The sequence below is a fragment of the Mchenga conophoros genome, linkage group LG8, assembly GCF_057382185.1.
Source record: "Mchenga conophoros isolate Kocher_MC1m ecotype Shallow Benthic linkage group LG8, M_conophoros_male_GT1.1, whole genome shotgun sequence".
NCBI classification, from domain to species: domain Eukaryota; kingdom Metazoa; phylum Chordata; class Actinopteri; order Cichliformes; family Cichlidae; genus Mchenga; species Mchenga conophoros.
Window position 1 is genome coordinate 26,440,758 of NC_140533.1, and position 24,093 is coordinate 26,464,850.

The 24,093-nt window shown below is 40.1% G+C and overlaps 1 protein-coding gene across 6 annotated transcripts in view; it reads right to left on the reverse strand.

The window, feature by feature from the left end:
- The window catches only part of skap1 (src kinase associated phosphoprotein 1), a 42,009-nt gene that overhangs the window by 17,066 nt on the left and 850 nt on the right, over window positions 1–24,093 (reverse strand). For 3 of the 6 annotated variants that reach the window (XM_085285270.1, XM_085285271.1, XM_085285268.1), the window contains exons 2-10: window positions 22,992–23,120; window positions 22,767–22,819; window positions 20,093–20,198; window positions 19,512–19,537; window positions 19,263–19,379; window positions 3,416–3,496; window positions 3,210–3,293; window positions 2,991–3,115; window positions 1,366–1,429 (exon numbers count right to left, since the gene is read on the reverse strand). In XM_085285270.1, coding sequence (XP_085141396.1) covers window positions 1,366–1,429; window positions 2,991–3,115; window positions 3,210–3,293; window positions 3,416–3,496; window positions 19,263–19,379; window positions 19,512–19,537; window positions 20,093–20,198; window positions 22,767–22,806 — 643 coding nt within the window. In that variant the 5' untranslated portion in view covers window positions 22,807–22,819; window positions 22,992–23,120. Of the gene's footprint in view, window positions 1–1,365; window positions 1,430–2,990; window positions 3,116–3,209; window positions 3,294–3,415; window positions 3,497–19,262; window positions 19,380–19,511; window positions 19,538–20,092; window positions 20,199–22,766; window positions 22,820–22,930; window positions 23,121–24,093 lie in introns of those variants that run through there. The other 3 variants (XM_085285269.1, XM_085285272.1, XM_085285273.1) reach the window with 3 other exon arrangements.

The following is a 24,093-nucleotide window of genomic DNA, read 5'->3' on the forward strand; positions in this document are numbered from 1 at the left end:
ACAGAGACATGCATTAAGGGCTAAAGTAAGAGAAATGTCCGCCACGTCCTCGCTGCACAACGGGGCCGAGACACGTGCCAAACAGCAGCGGTGACAAACACTGGTGCCCCCGAAACATGCTGCAAACCGTTATCATGCTCATTAGCTGTTAGCCTTTATATTGTTTTCAACTAAGCAATAAATTATTGTTAAAACGCCAGAGAAAAAAAGCGGTTATAATTTCCATTTTGTCTGACAGCTCAGACCTAGAGGAAAAGGATAAAACACAAAGGGGAAAGCACATTTGAAAGGTCAGATCTAGCAGATGTTAATAAGTTATCGGTTGTTGTTGATTTTCACTTTATAATTTTCCACAATCCAATAAGAAGCCTCTCCCTCTCACATCATCCCTGTGGTTCCTGCTTACCATCTGTTTATCATATTCATTCTGGGTCGTCCTACAGATGAAGACGCATCCCATCTAACTGCATCTTTTGTTGCATCTCATACGCCCCCTCTCTCTCTCTTTCTCTGTCCTTGCATTTAAGGCAAAACGTTCTGGAAAGCGTGCCGATGCACTCAGATGAATTTGAAGGTGAAGAGGATAAATAATCATTTGCATGCTCTGTTTTTTTTTGTAGTAAAAAAAAAAAGGCGTGGGGGGTGGGAGGAAGTAAGACAAACTGCCGAGTGTCCGTTACTTCCCGCAAATCAGTGGCCCGGCCCGAGCCCATTTTAGCGTAGACGAGGCACGACTGCTCGCTCAGATGGAGGAGCTGTCTCATTGCAGGCGACTGGCCATTGCAACACAGGGTATCAGGTCCTCTGCCGTACACCAGCAGCCAAGCAGAAATCAATGTCACTGGAGGATAACCAGAACATCTACCAATCAATTTCCTGTAAGTTGGAATTCGGTAGGAGGGTTAGGGGAGGAGTGGAGGAGAACCAGAGCTACACGATGGTGCACATGACATGGTGGGTGACATGTCGAATGAGGTGATTCAGGACTCTTGTGTTCAGCTGTGTAGTTAGTGATGGATGGGGCGGTTTTCGTATGAGTCAGAGATGACAAAGAACTCCCTTGCACTTCTGACCTTTCTGCCCCTCGAAAACACAAGAAAACTTTAGTACAAAAGAACATTTTTTAGAACATTTATACTGCTTTAACTGTATTTTCCACTTAACCTATGTGACTTTTAAAAAGCCAAGTCAATTTTATTTATATATAACAATATATATTTGTCTTAAGAATGGGCTATCATTGAACAGTGCAGAGAGAAAGGAGGAAAACAAGGCAGGGAGTGGTTTTCCATAATGAGTCATATGCAATAAGTCAGAAAAAGTAAAATAAAGAAAAAAGAAAAAGAGAGAGAGAAGCTGGCTTACCTCTAAGTACAAAATTGATTTGGTCCACCCATTCTCTGGCCTCTTGAGGGCTGCTGGCAGTGAACTGGAAGGAGAGAGCGGCAATAATAATACTGTGATTATAATTTAAACGTGCATTTATGTGCCTGGATTTTTATTCATTTTTATTTCTAGCCATATAAGAGGAGAGAAAAAGAAAGAACAGATATTGCTCTTTTTAAAATAGCTGTGAAATGTTAAAAAAAATATCTGAATCTAACTAAAAATTAAATGACTTGGAAAACAAAAACGCATTCCACGTGTACATTTATCAAACTACATCTTTAGTTTATAAATGTCACAAAAAACACATTCAACCCAAACACAGACTGAAAACCAGGCTGAAGCTGGGGCGACATTCTTCAATTCAAACTTAGAAACTTAGAGGTCTGTACGATAATAAGAGGTTAAAAAAAACTAAATAGTTTAAATCTTCAAATAAGAAAATGTAAGACTTTAAAGACAGACTAGACACAAGGAGAGAAGGGTAATAAGAAACAGGTAATCAGACACTAACGAGAGCAGGAAAAAGAACAAAGGAAGGAAGTAAAACTACAGAAAATCACCTGAATATCTAACCTTCAAAATAAAACAGGAAATAAACTGAAAGAGATGTAGAGATGATGAGACCGATGGGAATATAGGAGGCAGAAGAAGGAAAATCAAGACCTGAGGATTACAATAAAAACCTAATAAACAGAACCAGGGATACAACAATAAAAAAGCAAAAAAAAGCAAAATTGTATTAGTCTAGATAATCTGATAATGTTTGAGGCAGCTGTGACTTTGATGGTGGAGTGGGATGCCCAATAATTACAGGGTCAGCAGCTCGATACCTGCCCTCATGGGTCTCACCGATTGTTTTAGTGGTCTTAGTGTGCGTGAGAGGATGAATGTCAACCTTTTATAGGCACAGACAATGTGACGCACAGCGACATTTTACAGGAGAAAAATAAACTTTTCAGAAGTTTGTGGGGGACTAAGTATGCTCTGACGATATCATTTCAGTAAAATGTATTTTTACTGCAGTTTAGTTTTAATTCAGAGACCAAATATGTTTAAGCACCCTTTTACAATCCCCAAAAGTCTCGATAAAGTGCCAAAAGAATGAATCCTAAGACCCAGAAATTACATTAACATTTTGCTCTTCAAGTTTCCTGAACTCAAAAGTCAATGGGGTCTTTTAAACAGGTTACATGATGGTTGATGGTTAGATGGTTAAAACCAGCTGGTTTGGCCATGTGCAGAGGAGGAGTGGATATCCTGGACAAAGGATGGTGGTGATATAAAGCTTTATTTAAGCTTATTTATATAAGCTTTTTCTTTCCCACTGAAATTCTGAAATAATCCAAAAAACTAATGTTAAAATCCAACCAGCCTATTGTCTAAGGAACCAGGGCAATGCAAATTTTTGGATTGGCCTACAAAAACCTTTGCAAAATCGTTGCAGGACTCCATCAAACTATAGTATATATAATTATATTTTTTTTTCTGAGCCCTAGAAGACGAGTGAAGAACTGCCAGAAGAAATCATGTCAGCTCTTAATAAGACATGATTTTACTGGAGTTTATTTCTTTAATAATAATAATACAGAGATAATACAGACCTGGAAGGGCCGTTTTCCGGGAGCACTGAGCTCAAAACAGGCTTTTCTTTTGGAGTCTTTTCTCAGGTTGGTCACCATCTGTACAGTGTAGTCATTGATATAAAATGAACCCTTCTGCTGTTTATCTGTAGGGGGGAGAGGAGAACACGCAGTGGGATGAAATCCAATTTAAAATTATGCAGCTGCGATGTTTCCACATGGTGGCATTTGAAAACAAACCTTTTTCACTCCCAAAGTAGTAGAATATCGAATTGTTCAGGATGCACCATCTCTTCTGCCACTCTGGTCCAAAGAAGCTGTGGTCTAACGAAAAAACAAAGCAAAAAAAGGAAATTATTCACAGGAAACCAATTCTCTGTGTGTAAACAGATCAAAAAGCGGGACAAATGAAAGAGAGACTGTTAATAGTCTATCTGTTGTCGTACCTTTTCGTTTCTTTTCCAAGTAACCTTGCTTCAGGATGTTGGTGAGCTCATAGGCTGCCACTGGAAGGATATCCTCATCGTCTGTGAGAGCAACCAGACGTGAAACATCTTGTTATGTCTGTCTAAAATCAATTTATAATCACAAATGAAAAAGAAACAGTTCCTCACATGAGAGAAGCTGAAATCTGAGAATTTCCTTCTTGAAAAACGACTTCAAGCTTTGTTAACATTTTTTTCCAGTGAATCAGCTAATTGACAAAACAACTAATTGTTTCCTCACTAACTCCTTATAAGCTACACATACACTTCCCTTTTTCCCTCAAGGCACTTCACACACATCAGAATATAAAGTCTCTATCCCCGTGGATCAAATACATCCCTGCTAGTCTTTAGGAAACTGGGATCAATACTTCTACAGTGCTGCTGAGCACTGCACTCCATTCATCTGCTCACATTGCATTTTAATGAGAGGAAACTTCCTGTGGGGATTAAAAACCTCTCGTCAGAGTGCAGAGTCAAAATTTAAACATGACAGGATGATAGTTAGGTTATGATCAATTACCTTTGCAATATCAAACTAAAATAAATACTTGAACCCCAAATATCTACTGAGATGATCTGAAATATAACACTAAACGTGCTTCAGAACACGTTTAATTATGTATGCATTATTTTACATAGTTTAACGCATCATTATCAAATCATAAAATATCTAGAAAGCTTCTGTTATTTACATTTAAAACAGAGATATTGTAAGCATAGTTATTTTGTTAGCGTCCATTTCTGTTGTTGTAGGACTTATAAGGATCAGTCTGTCAATAAAATCCAGATCTCCGCACCGTTAGGAGTAAAAACTGGTATATAGTTTGAAGTCGGCACTTTCAACACAAGCTGAAATGAAGACTCGGCCCGGCTGTGTCTTGCTCAGGGTCATTTTAAATCAGTCATGTGATTTGGACATTCACTCCGGAGGGTTAAACAACGTTGAGATTTGACTGGAGAGTGAAAAGTGAAAGGCTGTTTTCTCAGATTGTTGAAAAGACTTTATATCTAAATGTGGGTAAAAAGTGTCAGCATGTAGGAAACATGTTTCCATTGAGACATGCACCACACAATGAGATACCCATTAGAAACAGTTTATCTGTAGATATATAAATAGTATAGAGAAATTTTATATATAAAATGTTATCTGGTAATTTAAGCCTGATCAAAACCACTCAAACAACTATTGAAGTATCTGAAATAATGTTTCTGTTGCAGGTAAAAAACATGACTAACACTGAATAGTAACCTTTTCAGAACAGTGAGAGTAGCTTTAACATTTCTCTTTGTTATAATGCTGCAGTTATATGAGATAAACACTCCACAGCAAGTTGCCTGAAGAGATGCAATTTAAACCAGCTGCTCCATGTTGAAGTTATTGTTGAACCTGTCAGAAGAAAATCAAAGTATTTTCCCATTTTCTAGCCTTTAGCTGTTAGAGAGGAACTTGACCTTACATCGACCTCATAGACCATCCTCCTCCCTGTGTTTCAGTGGGAGTACCTGGCTTTTCTACATGTCAAAAACAAAGCTCAGCTTCCTCTGAGTTCATTAGTCAATGGGGATTGGAGGAGCAGAGGAAGAGAAGGAGCTCCCTTTTTAGTCTGAAACACAGGAACAATTCAAAGACCATTTACACGAGTCCGTGTGACACCCCCATTCAGAGCAGCGATGACAGGGGGAATGCCTGGAGTCCATCCCCCTCAGAGAGGGCCTGTTTAACTGCTGGGAAAAACCAAACATGTCAACCCACAACTGGCTCCTCTGGGTCAAACAAAGAGCATCCCCCAACGTTAGACAAACAGGAACCTCTGTGTCATTCATAAAAATCACCAACAAGGAGAAAACTAAGTGGGTATTAGCCCAGCTGAATGGCCACTCCTGAACTTATTATTTGCCATCTATTCGCAGCGAGTTTCATCTAAACAACTCAGCTCCAGAGAGCGAAATAGAGCTATTACTGTTTTATTTATTTATTTATTCATTTTGCTAGGCCAACATCTCTGAGATTTAAGTTCACCACAAACCTGTGTGTGATCTGATAACCCCTCGTGGCTTCGGTTTGCGGTCCTGACAGATGAGCGGGTCATTCCGGAGCTGAGCCCCAGACACCTCACAGCACTAACACGCTCACATATCATCAGCCTGCCTTTGTGGATGGACTGACCGGTGACACTATAAATACAGAGGTGCTAAGGACTGTTTTGTCAAAGAGAACCTGATTCGGCACATCATAACAAACAGCGGTCATTATGCTCCTCCACCTCATCTATCCGCCGGCAGTCCGTCCATTTTTTTTTCTGGTCCTGCTTCCCTGTTGCGGCCCACTTCTAATCCCCTCATCCGTCTGCTTCCCTCGCTCTTCATTTATCTGCAAAGTCGGCCCGGCTAATAGATGAGGAGGTGCAAAATCAACACAGGATCACTCTGATCTACTTGAGTCAATAAACATTACACATTCGTGCGTGCTTAACACTTTAACGCCAGGTGACCTGACCTCCACTTGACTATCCTTGCATGCATCGTGAACACGGCTGCAAACATCGACTGCGGCGAAACAATAGCTCGAGATTCATCCACAGGGTAGCGGCACAACCTAAAAGCCTCTCGCTGTCCAATGCCGCTTGATCCCACCCTAAAATAAGCAGACTCTGATTGGTCCTGAGTTAACAATGCCTCCTTTAATGAGAATTACACACTAACACCTCTTTTGTGTTTTTTTTAAGAGGATATTCTGAGGTAATGTTATTTGAAAATGTGTAATTTAGGGTGTTAAAAAAACTCCAAAATCATCATGGTGTTTGAGTTTGAGTACAGGCACAGAGAGACACATTAATGCATCTAATTAAGGCCTCATCAAAATCGCAGACAGACGGCACTCTTTCATAAAAATCATAAATTGCGTTATCAATTATTCAGGGCAATGCCATGACTTCATTTTCATCCCTTTTGCGTTTTAATTAGCACCATCCACAGCTTTGGTATTGACATTAATTTGATGGCAATTTATTGATATTCAGCATAACCTATTTAGCTGAGTGCAATTACCAACAAAGAGAAGCAGATAGATGTGGCGTTAGAGTCGCATCCCGTGTTTCGTAAATCAAGGTGAGGAGTTGCTACTGGCCGCGCTAACTGAATCTAACGGCTCTCAGCGGTCATCAGTATGAAAAGATCCAAATGTAAGGAGATAATCAATGGAAAATTGACCAGAGATATGTGTTTAATTGATTCCGACAAAGGAACGTTTCCATAAGCTAGCCGACCTGCGTGCCGATAAGTGCTCCATTCTGCTGCCTTCCTGAAGTCGTGTTAAAACTCAGAGGGGATACATGAATACATAACAATGCATCCAAGCTGCCAGCGGTTTGCCAAAGCCACAATCTCTCATTTGGTTATTCACACTCTCCCAGCATGGTGTTATGAGCTCAGCAGTTGATCCCGCAAGAAAAGGCTGATTTATGTTAGCATGACCAGAGGGAGTTAATGTATTCTCTCATTAAAATCCACTTTAGTTAGGCTGAAAGTCAATCAAAGCCTGGATAGAGAGTGAATCAAAATGAAGGGAAATGGTCGGGTGGGAGGACTAATACGTTACATTAGATCTAACGGTGGTCATAATGCGCCAAAGATGCTATGAAAACACAAAAATGCTCTGAAGATGTTGATGGTGCTCCAGAAGATGGAAAGCAAAGCCAGAGGTCCCCTTAGCGCCTCTTCTCTGAGAGTGCTGGGTGGCAGGGAGCGGCGACGGCAGCGGCGGGACTCGGTCCCAGCACGGAGACGTGTACTTCAGAGGCTCCACTCTAACCATTACTATAAAATGGCCGGTTACATGGAGAGAAACACAGTGAGATGAGGGGGAAAAGCCTTAAATCAGGCAAAATGCTATTCAGTCTTGTTTTTTTGCACATAAAAACATGCCTTACTTTCACGTGGAAGCAGTGTGTTGTAACTGAGAGTGGGATCTAAAAACGTTTGGAAAGACGTGGAATTAAAAATTAACTGATAATATTTTTCCCTGTCCATCAATACTGCATGCCTGTGATGTCTAATAATGGCTGCCTTATGTGCCTGCTCTGTCTTTATTTAAGTGAGGGTGTGTGTCATGCGTGGGCTTTATTACTGTAGTCCCTCGTGCTGCAGAGGTTTTACTGTACATCTGTGGCTGTTACATTTCTAATGGGGATTTTCTTTTCTTTCCATTTCTGTTGTATTTGACTGTGTGAGCTCAAAACTGTCATTAATGATTAATTATTCATTTATGTCTGATTGCAAAATACTGGCCAATACAATATCATGAAATAGTGAAAAATGCATCTTTGCTGTTATAAACAACCAGTTCATCAATTATTCTATCATTATTGGCTTGACTGATTGATCAACTTGTTGATTATTTCTTGACTGTAGATCAAACCCCATGATGTATAACGTTACAAGACAGTATTAAAAACGACCAATAAAATCAGGTAGTGTTTTAGCTTTAAATGTGGCCATTAATGAATAATTGTTTGATCGCTAGCTTGTTTGTTTTAAATCCTGAACATCAATCTGTCTGCAACTAACAAACATTGTCAATACTGATTAATTTGTTGATTATTTGTAGATTTTGTATTAATACTTTGGGTAATAAAAAAAAGCTTCTTACGCTGTCCAAAGATGTAATTTTTGCTTTATTAAATGAGCAATAAAACCAGGCGGTGTTTCCACTTTAAACATGGCAATTATTTATTAATCTTAATGCAACTCGTTCATTTCTTTAATCCTAACGTTAGTCCTGCCTGAAACTGACAAATATTGTCAATATCGATTCATTTCTGGTCTATATGATGTCATAAAATACTAAAAATATTTCCTATACAGTCCAGCTTTTCTGCTATAAACAACAAATTAATTAATTATTCAATTTCCAGTCACTGGCTCGTTTTTTTTTTTTTTCTTTTAATACTGAACATCAGCTTGTCTGCAACTAATAAATATTGCCATTTACAATTAATTTGGTGATTATTGGTGATTATTATATAGATTTAGATTTTCAGACTATAAAATGTTTTAAAACAAGGCAAAATCCTTCTTATGTACTTGAAAAATAACAGTTTTGATATTATAAATTACCGGTAAAAACCAAATGGTGTTTCAATTCTTACATTTGCTCACTGACTTGTTTGTTCCTCGTTGTAAAACGATTCTCATACTGTTCCAAATTTCAGTTTCTATACTAGTATTATTATTATTATTTACCTCAGACAAGACAGTTAATAAAACAAATATCTGATTACTGACTTGCTTGTTTCCTTTAATCTAATTAACTTGCCTATAACTAAAAAAAATTATTGATTCACTGCTACTGACTCATTTGTTGACTGTTTCTTGCTTGTCGGTTATTACCCTATAAAACAAAAGAGTAATAAAAGAGTGAAAAACGTGTTTTTTATTGTATTACAATTATAAAATAATGAGTTTTGCTATTATAAATGGCCGATAAAACCAAGTGGCATTTCAGCTTTAAATTGAACAGTTAATTAATTAACATCTGCTCATTGGTTACTGATCATTTCCTTTTGTTTGTAAAATGTATTTCATTGCACAAAAATATTCAATTTTGTTACATATTTTTTTATAACTGTATGTATTTTTCTTTTTCATGCCTCAATGCGAGCTCTTTTACTGGTTTCTACAAATTCATCTACTTGTTTTACAATTAAGAAATGGGCATCTGCTTTTAATCCTTAACATCAGCTTCCCATCATAGACTTTTGCTCAAATCCGGTCATTTTTACACCACCCTGATGTGATTTCATACATCTCATCCCTTACAACTAAATAACAGAAGGTACAGAGACAACAAACTGCCTGAAAATCCCAGTGTTTACTTGTTATTTTGGGGTAAAATATCTGTCACATTGGGATTAATACGTATCTGTGCATGATGACCCACCTAGAAGCACAGGTGTAAAATAAGGGCAGAAAGTTGTCATATGCCTCCCTTCTCCTCCACTCAGTCCTTGAGCACGAGGTGCTTTCACAGCGCCTTACGATGCAAGAGGTATTGCAGTGAATGCAGCATCAGGGGGGCAGGACCTGACCCCCGGGTGAACTCTGCTGATGAGGTGAAACAGAAGGCAGAGAGAGGCTCCCCGGCCCTGAGGGGGCTACGGGGAGGAATGCTGCTGATTCCACAGACGAAAGGGAACGAGACCGCAACCTCTTCGATACCGTCCTTGATTAGGAAAAAGGATTCACTCGGTGCACCTTCACCCGCCTGGCGCTCAATCTGCGCACACGCCAGGCTAAATTGATACATTTTTCCTCATTACAGTAGGAGGCCTTTGCAGTACATCCCTCCAGCGAGCCGGCCGTCAGAAGGGAGGAGAGAAACTGAGAGGCACTGAGGTTAAGGGCACAGTGTCTTCCCTGCCCTCCTTCCCTCCCCCTGATTTGATTAGGACTTCAGTCATCGATACATAAACCATGTTTAGAACCTCCTAATGCATGTGTTTGAACCGAAGAAAACACACAGATCATTATATCACAGCTGTATCACCGTCTAATAATACTTAAAAGGATCAGAAATGTATGCAGGAGTGATCAAGGTTTTCTTTTTTTATATGAGTCAGGTCTTAATAAAAAAATCTGACTCGAGATCTGAGCAACAGAACAGAATAAAAACTTTCCTGCAAATATTTAATTGCACTTCTTGACTGATTTTGATTCAGGACATTCGCTTAGGCTGCATCTGCAGAGAGTTATCTACTGTTTCTGTTTTTCTGTAACTGTGAACAAAAAAATATATATTTATATTTATGTATTGCCCGTACTCGGGAATAGATGTTAAGTCATTCTCGGTTTTGCTCCACTCCTACATTCAAACATCACGGGCCGGCCACTGTAAAGACACTAAGGGGCTAAATTTACTATGTGACATCGGCTTCCCCCTGGGCAGCCATAAGCAGCGTCTACAGCGACCCTGAATTTCCCTTTTCTAGATTTACTACCACTATTCAAATGCTTAACTGCAGATACAATGATCCTCTAATCGCTGGGGATGGTTTTCAGCTGCTTCGCTGACAGAGACCAAAAAAAAAAAAGAAAAAGAAAGAAACAGTCGTAAGAATATAAATACCAACAATGGAGGAGTTCGGGCCCACAGAGGAGCCTGCGTCTCAGTGATAAAAATGGGATACAGCGCAATCAAAGGCAGAGCCTGGAGGGAAAAACACTCACAAAAAAATCAGCACACTTGCCCTCTGAATGTACAGTTATTGCACCTTTAAAATGCTCCTGTGATCGCCGCTTAAATGCTTTAAATGTAATTTTAAAGAAAGGACCACGATTTTAGAGCAATATCTCACACCTATTACCATTTTATATAAAGCACTCCTATTTATAGCCACTGTTGTTAAACACCATGTCAATAAATAAAGTTATATTTTATGATTTCCGATCATAAATCACCGGCAAATCCAGCTGGCAACAGGTGTGATGGAAAAATGATTCTGTGGAGGAAAATGAGACTGAACGCTTGTTAAAAAACGTCTTAATCAAATTTGATTTATTGACTTATAATTAAAATAAAAATGTTTTTTTAGTTTAAATTATTTTAGAGGACCAAAGTAGTGATTGTTCTAGCTCATGTGGATTCATTTAAATCAAAACAACTGTTCACATTAATTAATAATGAAATTAATACTACTATTTATTAATAATAATGAGCAGGTTTTTCAAACAGAAACTTTTTTTTAGTTTGGGTTATCCTTTAAATTTTGTTGATGAACAGCAAAACCTAACTCTGATATATTATGTTTTAGGGTTTCAATAATTCAGTCTTTCATAAAGAAGAATGACCCATAAATGAAGATTTCTTTTGAAGGATTTTGACACTTTTTAAGGATTAAAAACATTTTTTTTTGCTGAAGAAAACAACAAATAATAATAAAAAAAATAATTTATCATGGCAGCAGCTAAATGATTCAAATTTATTTAAAACATTAAAAGCTTCTTAAAAACAAAGCCAAGTAATTATATAACTATCAACTAGATTTCTTTTTTTTTTTTAAATCATTTACAAACTTTTTAAAACTTTTTTGTTGCTCTTATCTTTTTGAATTTCTTTATAATATTGTAATATTAAAAAAATAAACCAAAAAAAGAAAGAAAAAGACCAAATAAGAAAAAAAAAAGCCAAAACCACGTCAGTCGAGCTTCATTCGCAGGGAAACGGTAAATCAGCCTCCGTGACAGTAACTGCCGCGGAAGTCATTTAAAACTAATTTTTTTGACAATATACAAATGAACTCATAAAAAAATAATATAATATAAAACAGTAAGGATGATCATTATTCAGCGAATGTTTCTGCAGTATTGGTCAAGTTTTAAAATAATGTTTGCCCTCAGTTTTTAGCTATTTTTCCAAGCGACAACCAAAATTACACTCAGCATATTAAATTACGCAAAACAGCCTAAAAACGTAAAAAATTATGTTTATTTTACATCTCATAAAAAAGTTTTCATTTTAACTGTGATTAGTACTGGAGGGAATTTATATTTTAAAGTTAACTGACTAAATTTAAGTAATTACTGCATCCGTACTGCCACACAGGACCAAGTTCCTGTGTAATTACATGTGTTTCCATTCGACTCCTGATTTCTTTCAGATGAGCCAACTCACGGGAAAGGCTGCTGTAACTCAGGGGTGAAAAATTACCATTGTAGATAAGCGATCTTAAAACAGCATACAAGCCCACAGCAGCCCCTGTCCCACTTGGCACACGCTCAGAGCGGTGACTTCTCCCAGCCGTGCGCAGAGCTCGGAGTAAAGAGGGATGCATCCTCGACATGCTCGGATAACTCCACAAGGGCAAGTTAATGACCTTAAAGTGCTACATTACAGCAACAATTAAACACAAGGATCCCAGAGGCACCGGGAGCCGCCGTGTCACTGTCTGTGTACAGGCCAACACATCTCTCCCATCCCCATTTATTTCCCTAAGAAATCAGCGGGGCCACCTGGGCTTGGCATTGAAACTTCATTCATCTCCAGAAATGGATTCCAGTGGAGGGCAAAATCAAATTCTCATTTGCAAGGAAGGGGGAAAAAGAGAGGGAGTGAATGCAGGAGGTACCTGGGAACGCTAACCTCTGGGTGAACCCGCCGCATCTGATAGTTTTGCTATTTGTCTGTGACATTGACAGCTCTGGGGGAGATTAGGAGCCACCCTGCCCCGGCTTCCCACTTTGCATTCTGCCTATGCGCCTCTTTACAGATGGACTGCTGCACATTTACCTTCGCCTGTTTTCCCTAGGTTTCAGCACGGCACTGCCGCACCAGAGGCAACGAAGGGATGTAATTATATGCCGTGCGACAATAAAACAAAGCAAATGAGAGGAGAGCTGCATCACGGGGCTTTCAAACCAGGAGGATGCAGAAAACTACACCGTGCGGCTTTTGGTGGTGGTGATGTGTGTGTGTGTGGGGGGGGGTTAAAGCCGGAGATGAGAGTGATGGATGCCCTTCGGTTAAATACGTCCAAATCCCCCCTTCAAGCCGCTCTCTTCTTGCCAGGCAGCGTGAGTGAGTGTGTGAGAGAGAGTGTACAAGATTAATAGTGTAAACAGCGAGGGAGAGAGGGAAAGAAAGGCAGCCAGGAGAGAGGGAGAAAGAAAAGACTATCAGCATCTGCAGCAGCACAGTAGCCCTCGGGGAATAGCGTGAACTTTTGAACCCTGATGGCGAGCAGTCGCAGCGATGCACAGAGCCTGCGCCTGCCTCGTAATGTGTGTGTGAGTGTGTGTGCTTCTAGAAAAGCACACAGACACCAACTGAAGGAGAGGAAAAGAGAGTGACGGAGAACAAGGAGGAAGAGGGGAGGGTCATTAGCATATTCCTCGCTTCCTCGCAAACGAGCAGCCGCTACCCAAATGTCACAAAATCCATACGCCGATGAACGCGCTGAAAAATGGATCTCCGGGCGGATATTCTGACGGACAGACAGCGCACGGCTACGTCTGAAGAAACTCTGTGTGCTCTGAGACGGCATGGGCGATTATTCACACGCGCAGACGGGTCACGGGTTGGCCAAGCAAAGAGGCCAAAGGTCAAAAGTTCAGTGAGTGGGCAGACAGGCCAACAAACCTGCAAGCAGGTCACGTATGCAGACCCGAAATACTTTCCAGGTGGATTTAAAAGAAAGAAGAGAAACTGCTATGAAGCAGCTCAGCAGCCATATTTCAACATTTACCCACAAACCTCCTCCTTCCCCGTGACTTCATTTCGAACACAGACAAGGGCCAGTTGGCACATTAAACATTGCTGATTAACCCCCTAATGGGGCATCAATCCGTCAGCTGGCATCGCTTTTCTTCTACCTCACAAGCCAAGGGACCGAGCAGGGCACGCTGCACCCTCCTCAAACACACTGCACGTTACACAGCTTTTTTCCAGCTTCGGCCAAAATGACAGAATTCAGATTTAATATTCTATTTACTGGCACCGTGTAATAATGTTGTTACTGTGCACTTGGCTCCTCATATTCAAATGAGAAATAGGCGACAGCAGCGAGACATAACTTCAAATTGGTTATCCTACCGCATTCTTGTGCCAGTAATTGGTTTAGGAAATTGGGCCAGCGCAGCGATCGCTAACACGAGTCACCTTCCTTCATTCTTAACACTGGCCATAAGAGCACACCTGCGTTTGCAGCCAAAACTATCAGTTCATTAATCAATTTATCGACTGAAAACAGAAGCTCCTCTTGTTCCAGCTTTCCCATTCTTCGTCTAATGTGACTGTAGACCTGAAAACTTTAGCTGCCTGATCAAAAAAAAGCTAATTCCCTCCTATTTTTTTTTCTTTAGAAAACAAGCTGCCGCCCTTCCTGCCTACATTTCAAATTAAATAATCTTAAAATTTAAAATGTTTATTGCCACACCTGAGATAATGCAGGCTGTACGGCACATCAAACTAAAATCATCACAATCACAAAGAAGACAAGGGATACGTATCAAAAGCGCCATCTTTTTCCTGCACGCCTCCTGAAACAAAGCTCTTTCTGCAGTGCTCTGTCATCGCAGCAGCTTCCCAGCAAACATCCCCGAGCGCCCAGCGGTGCTCCCCAATCAAAGAAAAACAAACAGGCGATTTCGACTTCGTAAACTTGACCTGCAAACAGCATGACAGGGCTAAAAGCCCCACATCACACACCGTCTCCTGGGGTCTAAGTGAGTGTGTTAAAGAGATTTTTGCACGCCAGAGGGGGAAATTTTGTGCCTATATTTGTTTATGTATGCATAATGTGCTGGAATGGTGTTTGAGCCTCAAACAGCATCAAGAGAGAGAGAAGGGTGGAGGGTGCTGAAGCGGGCAGACGTAGATGGGGTGAGGCTGCAGGCGCGGTCAGGTCACCGGTGCGGTCGGCGGGTGAAACTCAGTTCACATTACCATGCAGACAACCCGGGCTAACAATGGAGGCTCCATCTGTTCCTGTCAGCGATTACAAATCTGGTGTCACCCAGTCCGCTGAAGACAACAGGCCACCGCATCTAATCAAACGGCACAGGCTCCTCCTGCGTGTAGAAGCAGCCATCGACTTCACACTCACTCACTCTCTGGTTAGGGAACACAGAGAGGCGAAGGCAGGCAGTCGATTACCACGGATAATACATCCTCCAAGTCACAAAGTCTCCATTGTGTACAGTAGGATTTAAAAAAAAAGAAAAAGAAAAAAAAGAATGACACAATTAAACTCAAGAGAGAAAACTCAATTTTCTACCTTCCCTTCTCCTTATCGCTACTCTCTGAATCCCACAAAATTATCATTAATTTTCAGTTCCTCTGAATGAAAAGAAAGTTCGAATATCATGGTTAACTGTTCCTCCTAAAATGTGGCTGATTTCATTAAGCGCCAGCGCCATTATTTCAGACCGCCCGGCAGAGAAGTGCGAACCATTTCTTTCAGCTGGCAGTGAACAGAGAATGAACTATGAACTCCGCATGCCCTTTTACTGAGGACACAGGCCATTCACTATGCTAACATGGTCGCCGTCCCCCAGCAATAAAAGACGGAGCGCTGCAAGGTGAACATTTGTCTTACAAAGTCAAATGTTATGATTATCGATCTGACAGTACAATGTGTGTGCGGTTTTTTTTGGTTTTTTTTTAAATCAAAGCAAAATACAAACAGGGGATTAAAAAACTGATTACGGCAATTCGGGATAATTGGCTCCTTCTCACATTCAACACAGACAATGGCGTGACTGCGTTTTCGAGCTGTAACAACTATCGCTTTCCGCAGCAACAGACGGTGCCGTTTGTAGTTTGGTGTGTTACAATTATAGCCTTAAGGGAAAAATTTTTTAAGCATTTCATACTTTGATTTTGTTTGTTTCCCACAAAGCAAATGTCCTCTTGTTTATTGTAAAATGAACAATTTCAAAAAATGAATTATCGCGGTCTTATTGTCGGCTATCTTCGCGCCATCTGCCGTGATTTGTTTTCTCGATTTTTCCAAAGTTGCCCAGTAAAGGCGACGGTTACTCTTCTGTGAGCAGAAGAGCTCATTAAGCCGTTTACAAATAAATAAACGGGGGGGTTTGTGCTCGACTTCATCCAGCTGGCATTAAATACCGGTATCGCCAAAATGATTGGAAATATTCCTGTTTCTCGACTGGGAATTTCCACATGCGTCCCTGCTTTATCTCAAGAAAGACGCTAAAACAGCAGCGGAGATGGGCACCTGAGGCAGCAGAGGCAATAATGCCCACCTGCGGCATGTCATGTCAAGGGCTATTAGCTGGCACATAGCGTCAGAAATACAAAAACTCTGAATGGGAGGGAGGCGAATCAGAGAAGGGAAGATAGAAAGAAAGATTGATACAGGGAGAGAGGGATGGAACACTCATGGCCCCTCAGGTACAGTGTTGTATTTCAAACCCGGTTGTGGAAGAATAGAGGGGCTCAGCTTCTATCAATCACTGCATTAGCCTGCAGCTACAAAGCCTCCTCTCTGTGTGGGCAGCCTCAACACCTCCCATAGTACACACATGCAAGGATCGGGAGCGGAGCCCAGGAGCCGCCACTGGAGGGAGCTCTAGGTCACCATTCAGGCTTTTGCAGCCACCACAACCCCCCACGCTGTTTTTTTCACCAGCATCAGCATGGCCTTACCTGCACACTACCAAGGGAGGAAGAGCAGAGGAAGGAGGAGCTAAAGGAGCCTGGCAGAGAGGTAGGACACCAGCAAGGAGGAAAATTTTACACATGTGGTCTATTCTGTTCTAATTAAAAAGGGCGAGCGCCAAAGTAGAGAAACCTACGCATCCTGTGGTGAGGTGTAGGTGTGTCAGTGAGAATGCCGGGGGATAGTGTGTTAAAATTGCATTGTTTCCTGTCACAGTTATTATTAAATCATCTTTAAGATTTCACTGTAGCTGTAAGAACGTAGCTTCGGTCTGTTTGTAGGCTGCAAAGCATTTAAACCATCTTTTCAAGTACAGTGTGAAAAAGAGCTACAGCTAGTGACTAAACGTCCACGTGATCCGACATAACAAGTACTGTGTTTAAGTGCAACAAGGCATCAGACATGAGAATGAGAGCCTTATAACTAAACACCATGAAGTGCTGCTCTCTTCCATCTGCTTAATACTGTATATACTGTATTTGTCAGTCAGGGTACCAAAATAACAATGGCAGGATAAAGGTGCTCTTAAAGCACTGTTACACACATAAAGTGGTATCGTCTGTGTAAACACTACATTTCAGGGGTTTAGCGCGCAGAACTCCAGGCACTATTCATAAGCGATCTCTGTGGGCCATCCGTATCTCTCGTGCATATTTTTTAAATAAACAATTGAGCTGACGGCTATTTACAACAATGTCTAGTGGTCATTAGGCTAGCCTGTAATGAACTGTCCGTATGATGCATTCATGCATAGTTTGAAATCTCCACACATTTCTCCATACTTTAGTCTATGATTACTTTATGGTTAAATGAGTTTTGCTTTCGGAGGTCAAACCAGATCTTCAAGGCACATCATAATAATTGTAAGTAATGCAATTATCTTGATAATTGTTAAAGTTTAATTAATAGTCCAAACCGATTGGTGTTTATATAACTGTAACACTGAAACTGCAGCAGCTTGTGGTTGAGCAAGCTTAATAATGGCTAAAATTAATAAGAATAAATTAGATTTATGATATGTGCAATGAACTGACATAACAGCTGTTTTCTGTTAACGTTTTTTTAAATGATCAAACACGAAAGTTAGAGATACGGCACTCTAATGCTGGCTGATATAAACTGGGTGATTTAATAATACATGAAAATGTTTCTGAGAGTGTACACAGGTATGTTGGTGTGCTGCCTGATGGTGTGCTTCATTAGAACTGCAAAGGCTGAATAAATGACCCCATCGCAACACAAGTAAAAATTTTCAAATTAAGAGGCATTATCATTGTGCTAAAATTATATTTCATCAGCCTGAAACAAACAGGCTTGTACAAAAATGCCCTGCTCACCCCATGGCGCACCGCCATGAGAACCATTGGTGCAACATACAATAAAGGATAATGCTGCCTGATGTCAGTGCTGCTAAGCTTTCATTTGGAGACGCACCTGCTGCTGCTTTTCTGGCCGTTTCTGAAATTAAGGGCCATCAGTTTCATGGTTTTAACTTGTGCTCAGTCTAACACTGGCTCGCTGTCTTTACCACCTGCTGTTAGCTAAACCCTTGCTAACCTGGTAGTCGTGCAGCTCACTTTTCTTTTGAAAGAAACGCATTAACAACAGACTTTCCTCAGTTTGCTCCCTCTCCTTTCTTCCTTTTCTTTTTTGACGCTTTCTTGAGGAAAGACATGATTCAAGGTGCACATTTGCATTGGCCACATGAAATAAATTAGCTGCGCTGAAAAAGCGAGTCTGAGCAAACTAAACAATTTTACATCGTTTGTAAAGTGAAAGGTAGAAGTGGCAGCAGCCTCAGCAATATTTTTGTAACCAAAGTCACTCGACTGATTCATTCATGCAATAATTACATAGACACACAAAGACAAACTTCTCATTTCAGGCTTGCTATGACTACTCCCAATAGTCCAAATTTCCCCCCAATACCTGTCACAGATTTGGGTGGAAGATATGATAATGTCAATATTTATGCTAAATATGGTCAGTAGAAGAGGTCAAAGAATGAATCCTGTGGAACGCCTGCACTCATGACAAAGAAGGGCACAACACAGTGACAACTCCTCTTTACCTTTTGTTTAAAGCAACTTATAGCCTTTTAGCAGAAACACAAATAGTCACGTAACGCTCAGGGTGAAATGTAATACTTTGGTGGTTGTTAAAACGTAGACAAAACACCCTCTGTGAAGGTGTTATGTCTTTATACTATGATCTGTAAACTGTAATGTACACATAAAAAGAGTAGACCCAACAAATGTGGAATGACTGCGATTAAATTAAATCTATTTTTAAGATATGTAAGGTGGTATCTGTTTGGCCTACCTTCTGTTGCACAGCCATTATTTAGAAAATTAAGGGAAATGCAAAATATATACATTTTGCATTTTTAATGTTTCTTGAAGAAAACAAAAATAATATATTATTATTCAGTGACTTTACTAGTCAGGTCTAGTTTAGATGAACTTGGGCTGTATGTGGCCCATAAACTAAAGTGAACAGTTTTTTGTTGTTGTTTTGTTTTGTTCTTGCCGTGCACAGACAAACACACACATCTCTCACAAATCTCTGCAGTGCACCTACAATAGCCCACACAAAGGAGGAACCAGCCATCAGGACTGCTGTTAACTTACAGTCAGCCACTCCATCTTCCTGGTAGTCAGACACTACTGAGGCGTCGTCTGAAGGGGCCGAGCGACCCAGGCTGGAACTGCGGTTGTCATCAGAGCCTTCATCTTCCCTTAAATCCGCTGGTGGTAGTGATTGTGTGAAACAGAGAGATAAAGGAAATGTCACTAAGAGAGATAATTAACAACAGACTTTATGGCCTCATCTTTAAAAACTACACAGTATGTGATGGAGATTAAGAGATTGTTACTTACATCTTATAGGAAACTCCTCGGGGTTTCTGCAAAACCAAAACAGGTACAAATCAAAAACTACATTTTTGCAGTGACTTGCAAAGGTTTCTGTGCTTTCATTTTCAGACAGCTTCGCTCCAGCATTACTTCTGAAATTCAGTAATTGTTTCTTAAGCAGAAGACCACAAAACCACAAGGATTCTATAGCAGAGCTTGTGTCTCTTATCATGCAGTGCAGGCAGTGCCGACTTCCGGAGTAAGCTGTCACCAGTACTTCATACAAGAGGTTGACTTTTTTGGGCTCGTGCTCAAGAATTAAATCACATTTAATTGTCTCAATCAAGAAAAGATTATTGCACGAGATCTTTAAAAGCTGTTTTAACAATAAGAGCAAGAATTAGGTCTCGAAGGTGACACCATTAGACTTAATCAGCTCCTTCAAATGTAATCATGCAAACTGTGTTTAAAGCAATTACAGCAACAATTAAAGGTTTTGTGTGGCATTATCAGCTAAAATTAGATAACGGAGTCTTTGAAATTACTTTTAAAAGTGGGTTTCTGGGCCTCAGATTTAGAGCTTCTTCGAAAGGATAAAATCATACCTTGAATGGACGACCCTGAAGTTATTCAGCAGAACCTCTCGTGTCTCTTCTGCAGATTCACTCAGGTTCTCACCATGAAGAATCTCTGTCACAAACAGCTCGCAGTCTGAGGGCAGCAAACCATTTATGCTAAATTAAAGCAACCTTGGCATTGTGCATTTCCTGTATTGTTCTTCAGTCTTCTGTTATGCATGTTGTATATATAACAGAAACTACAGATGTAAATTAGCAGTTTTGCTTCAATCTGACATGTTTACATGCTATATTTTTATCCTTGTGCTAATTAGCATGCACTGTCCCTGTTAAATAACCACGAACATAAAAAATAAAAAAAATAAATTAAGCACTGAGGGTTATGAGTGACTAAAGGGTCACGATCATGAAGCGCTTACACAGAATAATGCACTACAATGCACTCAAACAAAGCAAACCCTGCAGTCTGTGTTAGCGTACCTCCATGACTCTCGAAGTGCGGCCTGCACAGCAGAGGCGACCCTCGGGAGCATTTTACGTGGCCCCGGAGCGTAACAAAAAAAAAAAGGAACGCAACAGTTCATGGCATACTGTGATATAACAGCGCAAAATGAAACCGAGGGAGCATTTCTCTGCAATTTCAACACTTTTATTGTAGCCATGATGGCAGATTAAACCTTCCTAACTTTGACAAATACAGCTGGTGTTAAGAAATGCCAAGAGCCATCTCGCATGCGGTTAAACAACAATAAACCAGCACAAAAATGATAATTACCAGCATAAACCACCATCTGATGAACAGAGACATTATAAACAATAACTGAAAGTGTTTAATGTGGGAGCCTCAATTACGCTAGCTTCCAAACTGGCATCCAGACAATAAACTTTAAGAATACTTTCTATCTGGTACTTTCATATCTTTGTTCCTAGTTTATCACTCACAAATCTCGCATCAAGTTTTCTCTTTTATAAAATATTGCTTTATGTTTCACAGTCCTCTCTTTGTGCTGAGTTCATGAAGATGTTTGACACATTAAAGGAAAAACCACCACGTGCTGACAGCTTCAGTATGCCTTAAATCTCCACTTTTTAGGAACTCTAAAGGAGGGCTGAGCATAGCTCTTCCAAAAAGCCTTTCACCCACTGGTGTTTTAATGGAGGACAGTGCAAATACTGTAACACCAGTCCAAAATCTCACAGGTGTGAGATGGTTAAGATATCGTTACTGCAAAGACCACAGCATATGACTCACCTTATCAAACCATCCGGTGAGCCTTTAATAACTTCTTATACTGGTAGAGACCACTCCCATCACAATGCAAATCATCACCCAGGAAAAACTTTGTATTGGTTTTGCTGCGGAAACTCCACATGTAGATTTTTGAGGAACGAAAAAACTATTGACCTGTTAAGTCTGATGTCATTAGCCATTTTCAGGTTCAAATAATTCTTCAGTTCCCCAAGTCAAACAAATGGGGAGAAACCACTGAGAGTTTAAACATTGAACTTAATATAAATGATCACTCGGGGTGTTCACACAGGCTTAAAATGCAGACATCCATGAAGGAAAGGATTTCCAAGGTTTAGCTGGCTAAGTTAGCTGGCTAATAGAAAACTAAATATCAGCAATGTTTGTGAAGTTGGGTTAGCTGACATATGATCCACTACTTGTTGGCTAGCTCAAAGCTATGTTAGGATAACACAAACACATTAGCAGAATTAAGATGTAGAATGAGCGTTAAATTTTTCTCAATTAAAGTTGTGGGTCCCTGAAAGCCAGAAACAATCGCCATCACATGGCAGGAAGAAAACGCCGAAAATGGATAAAATTTCATCCAGAAGAACGTCTGAGACAATACATCAGTAACACAAGGTTAGTAATTAATATGTCGCTATGGTTTGGATTACTTGGATTAGTCATGTAATGAAACTCACTTAACAACTTGTCCAAATCTAGAAATACATTTAGGTTTCTATACATTTTCAGTCCTGTTAGGTAATGTGGTAATGTTGATCTCACCTCAATAGGTAACAAACCATCCACGAGGTCAGAGTTGACACTCTGACTGGCTGCTTCTGGCCCCCGGGTTGCATATTTAACAGCAATACTCTAAGTAAAGACGTGACTCAAACCAAGCCAGCAAAACAATACCATGAGATGCCATCTCTGTCTGGGTCAAGAGTTTAGATATTTCCTTCAACTAGTCACCTGCACCTCAATACTTTATGCTTTCCTTCTACTTACTTACTAAAAGAAAAAAAAGGGCAAACACATAAGGCTATCATATCCCTCTAAAGTAAACTGCAAACTTGATTTGATGAGGTGGAAACATTACAGAGAAATGTGACACCAATCTTTATGATAATGAAGGCCAGAACAGGTCGGTCAACATCACTTATCTGATTCAATTTCATGATGCACCCACTCATATTCTACAGAGATGTTCTGGCCCATGCAAATGTTCTTCCAAAAGCCTGTTGGCTGGCTTAGCAGTGGATGCAAATGTAGTAAATGTCACGGCAGCAGTGAAGATCTATGAAAATTGTTAAGATGCAGTGTTAAAAGTTCTCTATAACACTGTGTGCTCAACAGGTGGGAGCTCAACTCTAAAGAGTGCCTACTTAAACTGACTTTAAAGTTAAACTTGTCTATGGGGAAAGAAAGATATGTTAAATGTAAAAAAATAAATAAAGATATTACCATACAGAAGCCTCGTGAAGTCGTCCACATTTGTCCCCATTCCTTTGGTTCACCTATCCAAAAAATAAAACTTCAATTTGATGATTTATCAGACTTATTCAGCTCCTTTAGGCTTTGGGTTTTACTCCACAATGTAGCCTACGTAGCTCCAGTCTTTAACGTACCGTTACAGCTCAATGAGACTTAAAAAGGAACCCGGCACACATACACTGTAGATCAACTCACCACCTGTGGCCTTTTGCAATGAAACTTCCGTGCATGCATCAACATTTGCACAAAATGGGGAGGAGCAGGTGCACAAATGACAACTTCCTCTGCATTCTGGTTTCTCAGCTGAGAGCAAAGAAGCTCTGCCTGACAATGAGACAAAAAAAAAAAAAAAACCCCACCGCTGTCTGGCTTATAAGGCTTAGTAGGTCATGTACATGAGCTGCTGCCTGCCGGTGTTATTACAAAACTGCATGTGGTAAATGCACAACCACGTCTAGACAAGCAAACTAGAAACTAATGCAAAGTTATTCCACATAAAAATCAACAAATCTGGAAAAGGTTCCCACCTGACCCTCTCAGAATAAGCATTTATTTTTCAGACTCTAGCACAGGACCATCATGGACCACATACAGCCCAGTTTGATCTTAAGAGGGCCAGGCTAGTAAAACTCTTAATAATTCATATTTATTTATTGGTTACTTAATTACTTTGTTGTAATATGAATGGCTACAGGTGAGGTCTTTATCAGTGGAAACAAATGAAAATACAGTTAAAATTCCAAAGCCCCCCATTGGGCCAGACTGGAGTCTTATGTTTGACACCCCTGCTCTAGCATATTTAATGAAACCATGTAAAACTTTACCTTCATATTACAAATATTTTTTTTAATTACAGGCCCTCCTAGTGCATCTGGGTTATCAAAATCTAGCACTTTTTAATTTGCCTTATTTTTTTCAGCTGAAAAAACACATTTAAACTCTGCTAGAAACTGCAACTTAACACATTTTTACGCCCACACCAAGTCTCACAATCTGGGGCAAAATTCTTGGTTTTTTTTCTACACAAATTTTTTCTACAACACTTATATATCACAGTGTCAGCAGCAAAACTCCTCCATTTTAAGGCAGCTGACTTAAAGGAAGCATTGGTAACCTAGATGTTTGATCCAACAGTTAAGAAAACTCAAAATATCAAGGTAACATGATTCAATAACTTGTGTTACACTGCTCTGCAACCTCTGCTGGCCTCTTTCACAGAGGCAGTGAAAGAGTTGTTGGGTCTTGTCCACACATTGTAAGGTAAGAGTAAAGGCTACTTCCTGCCAGACCTGTTTGT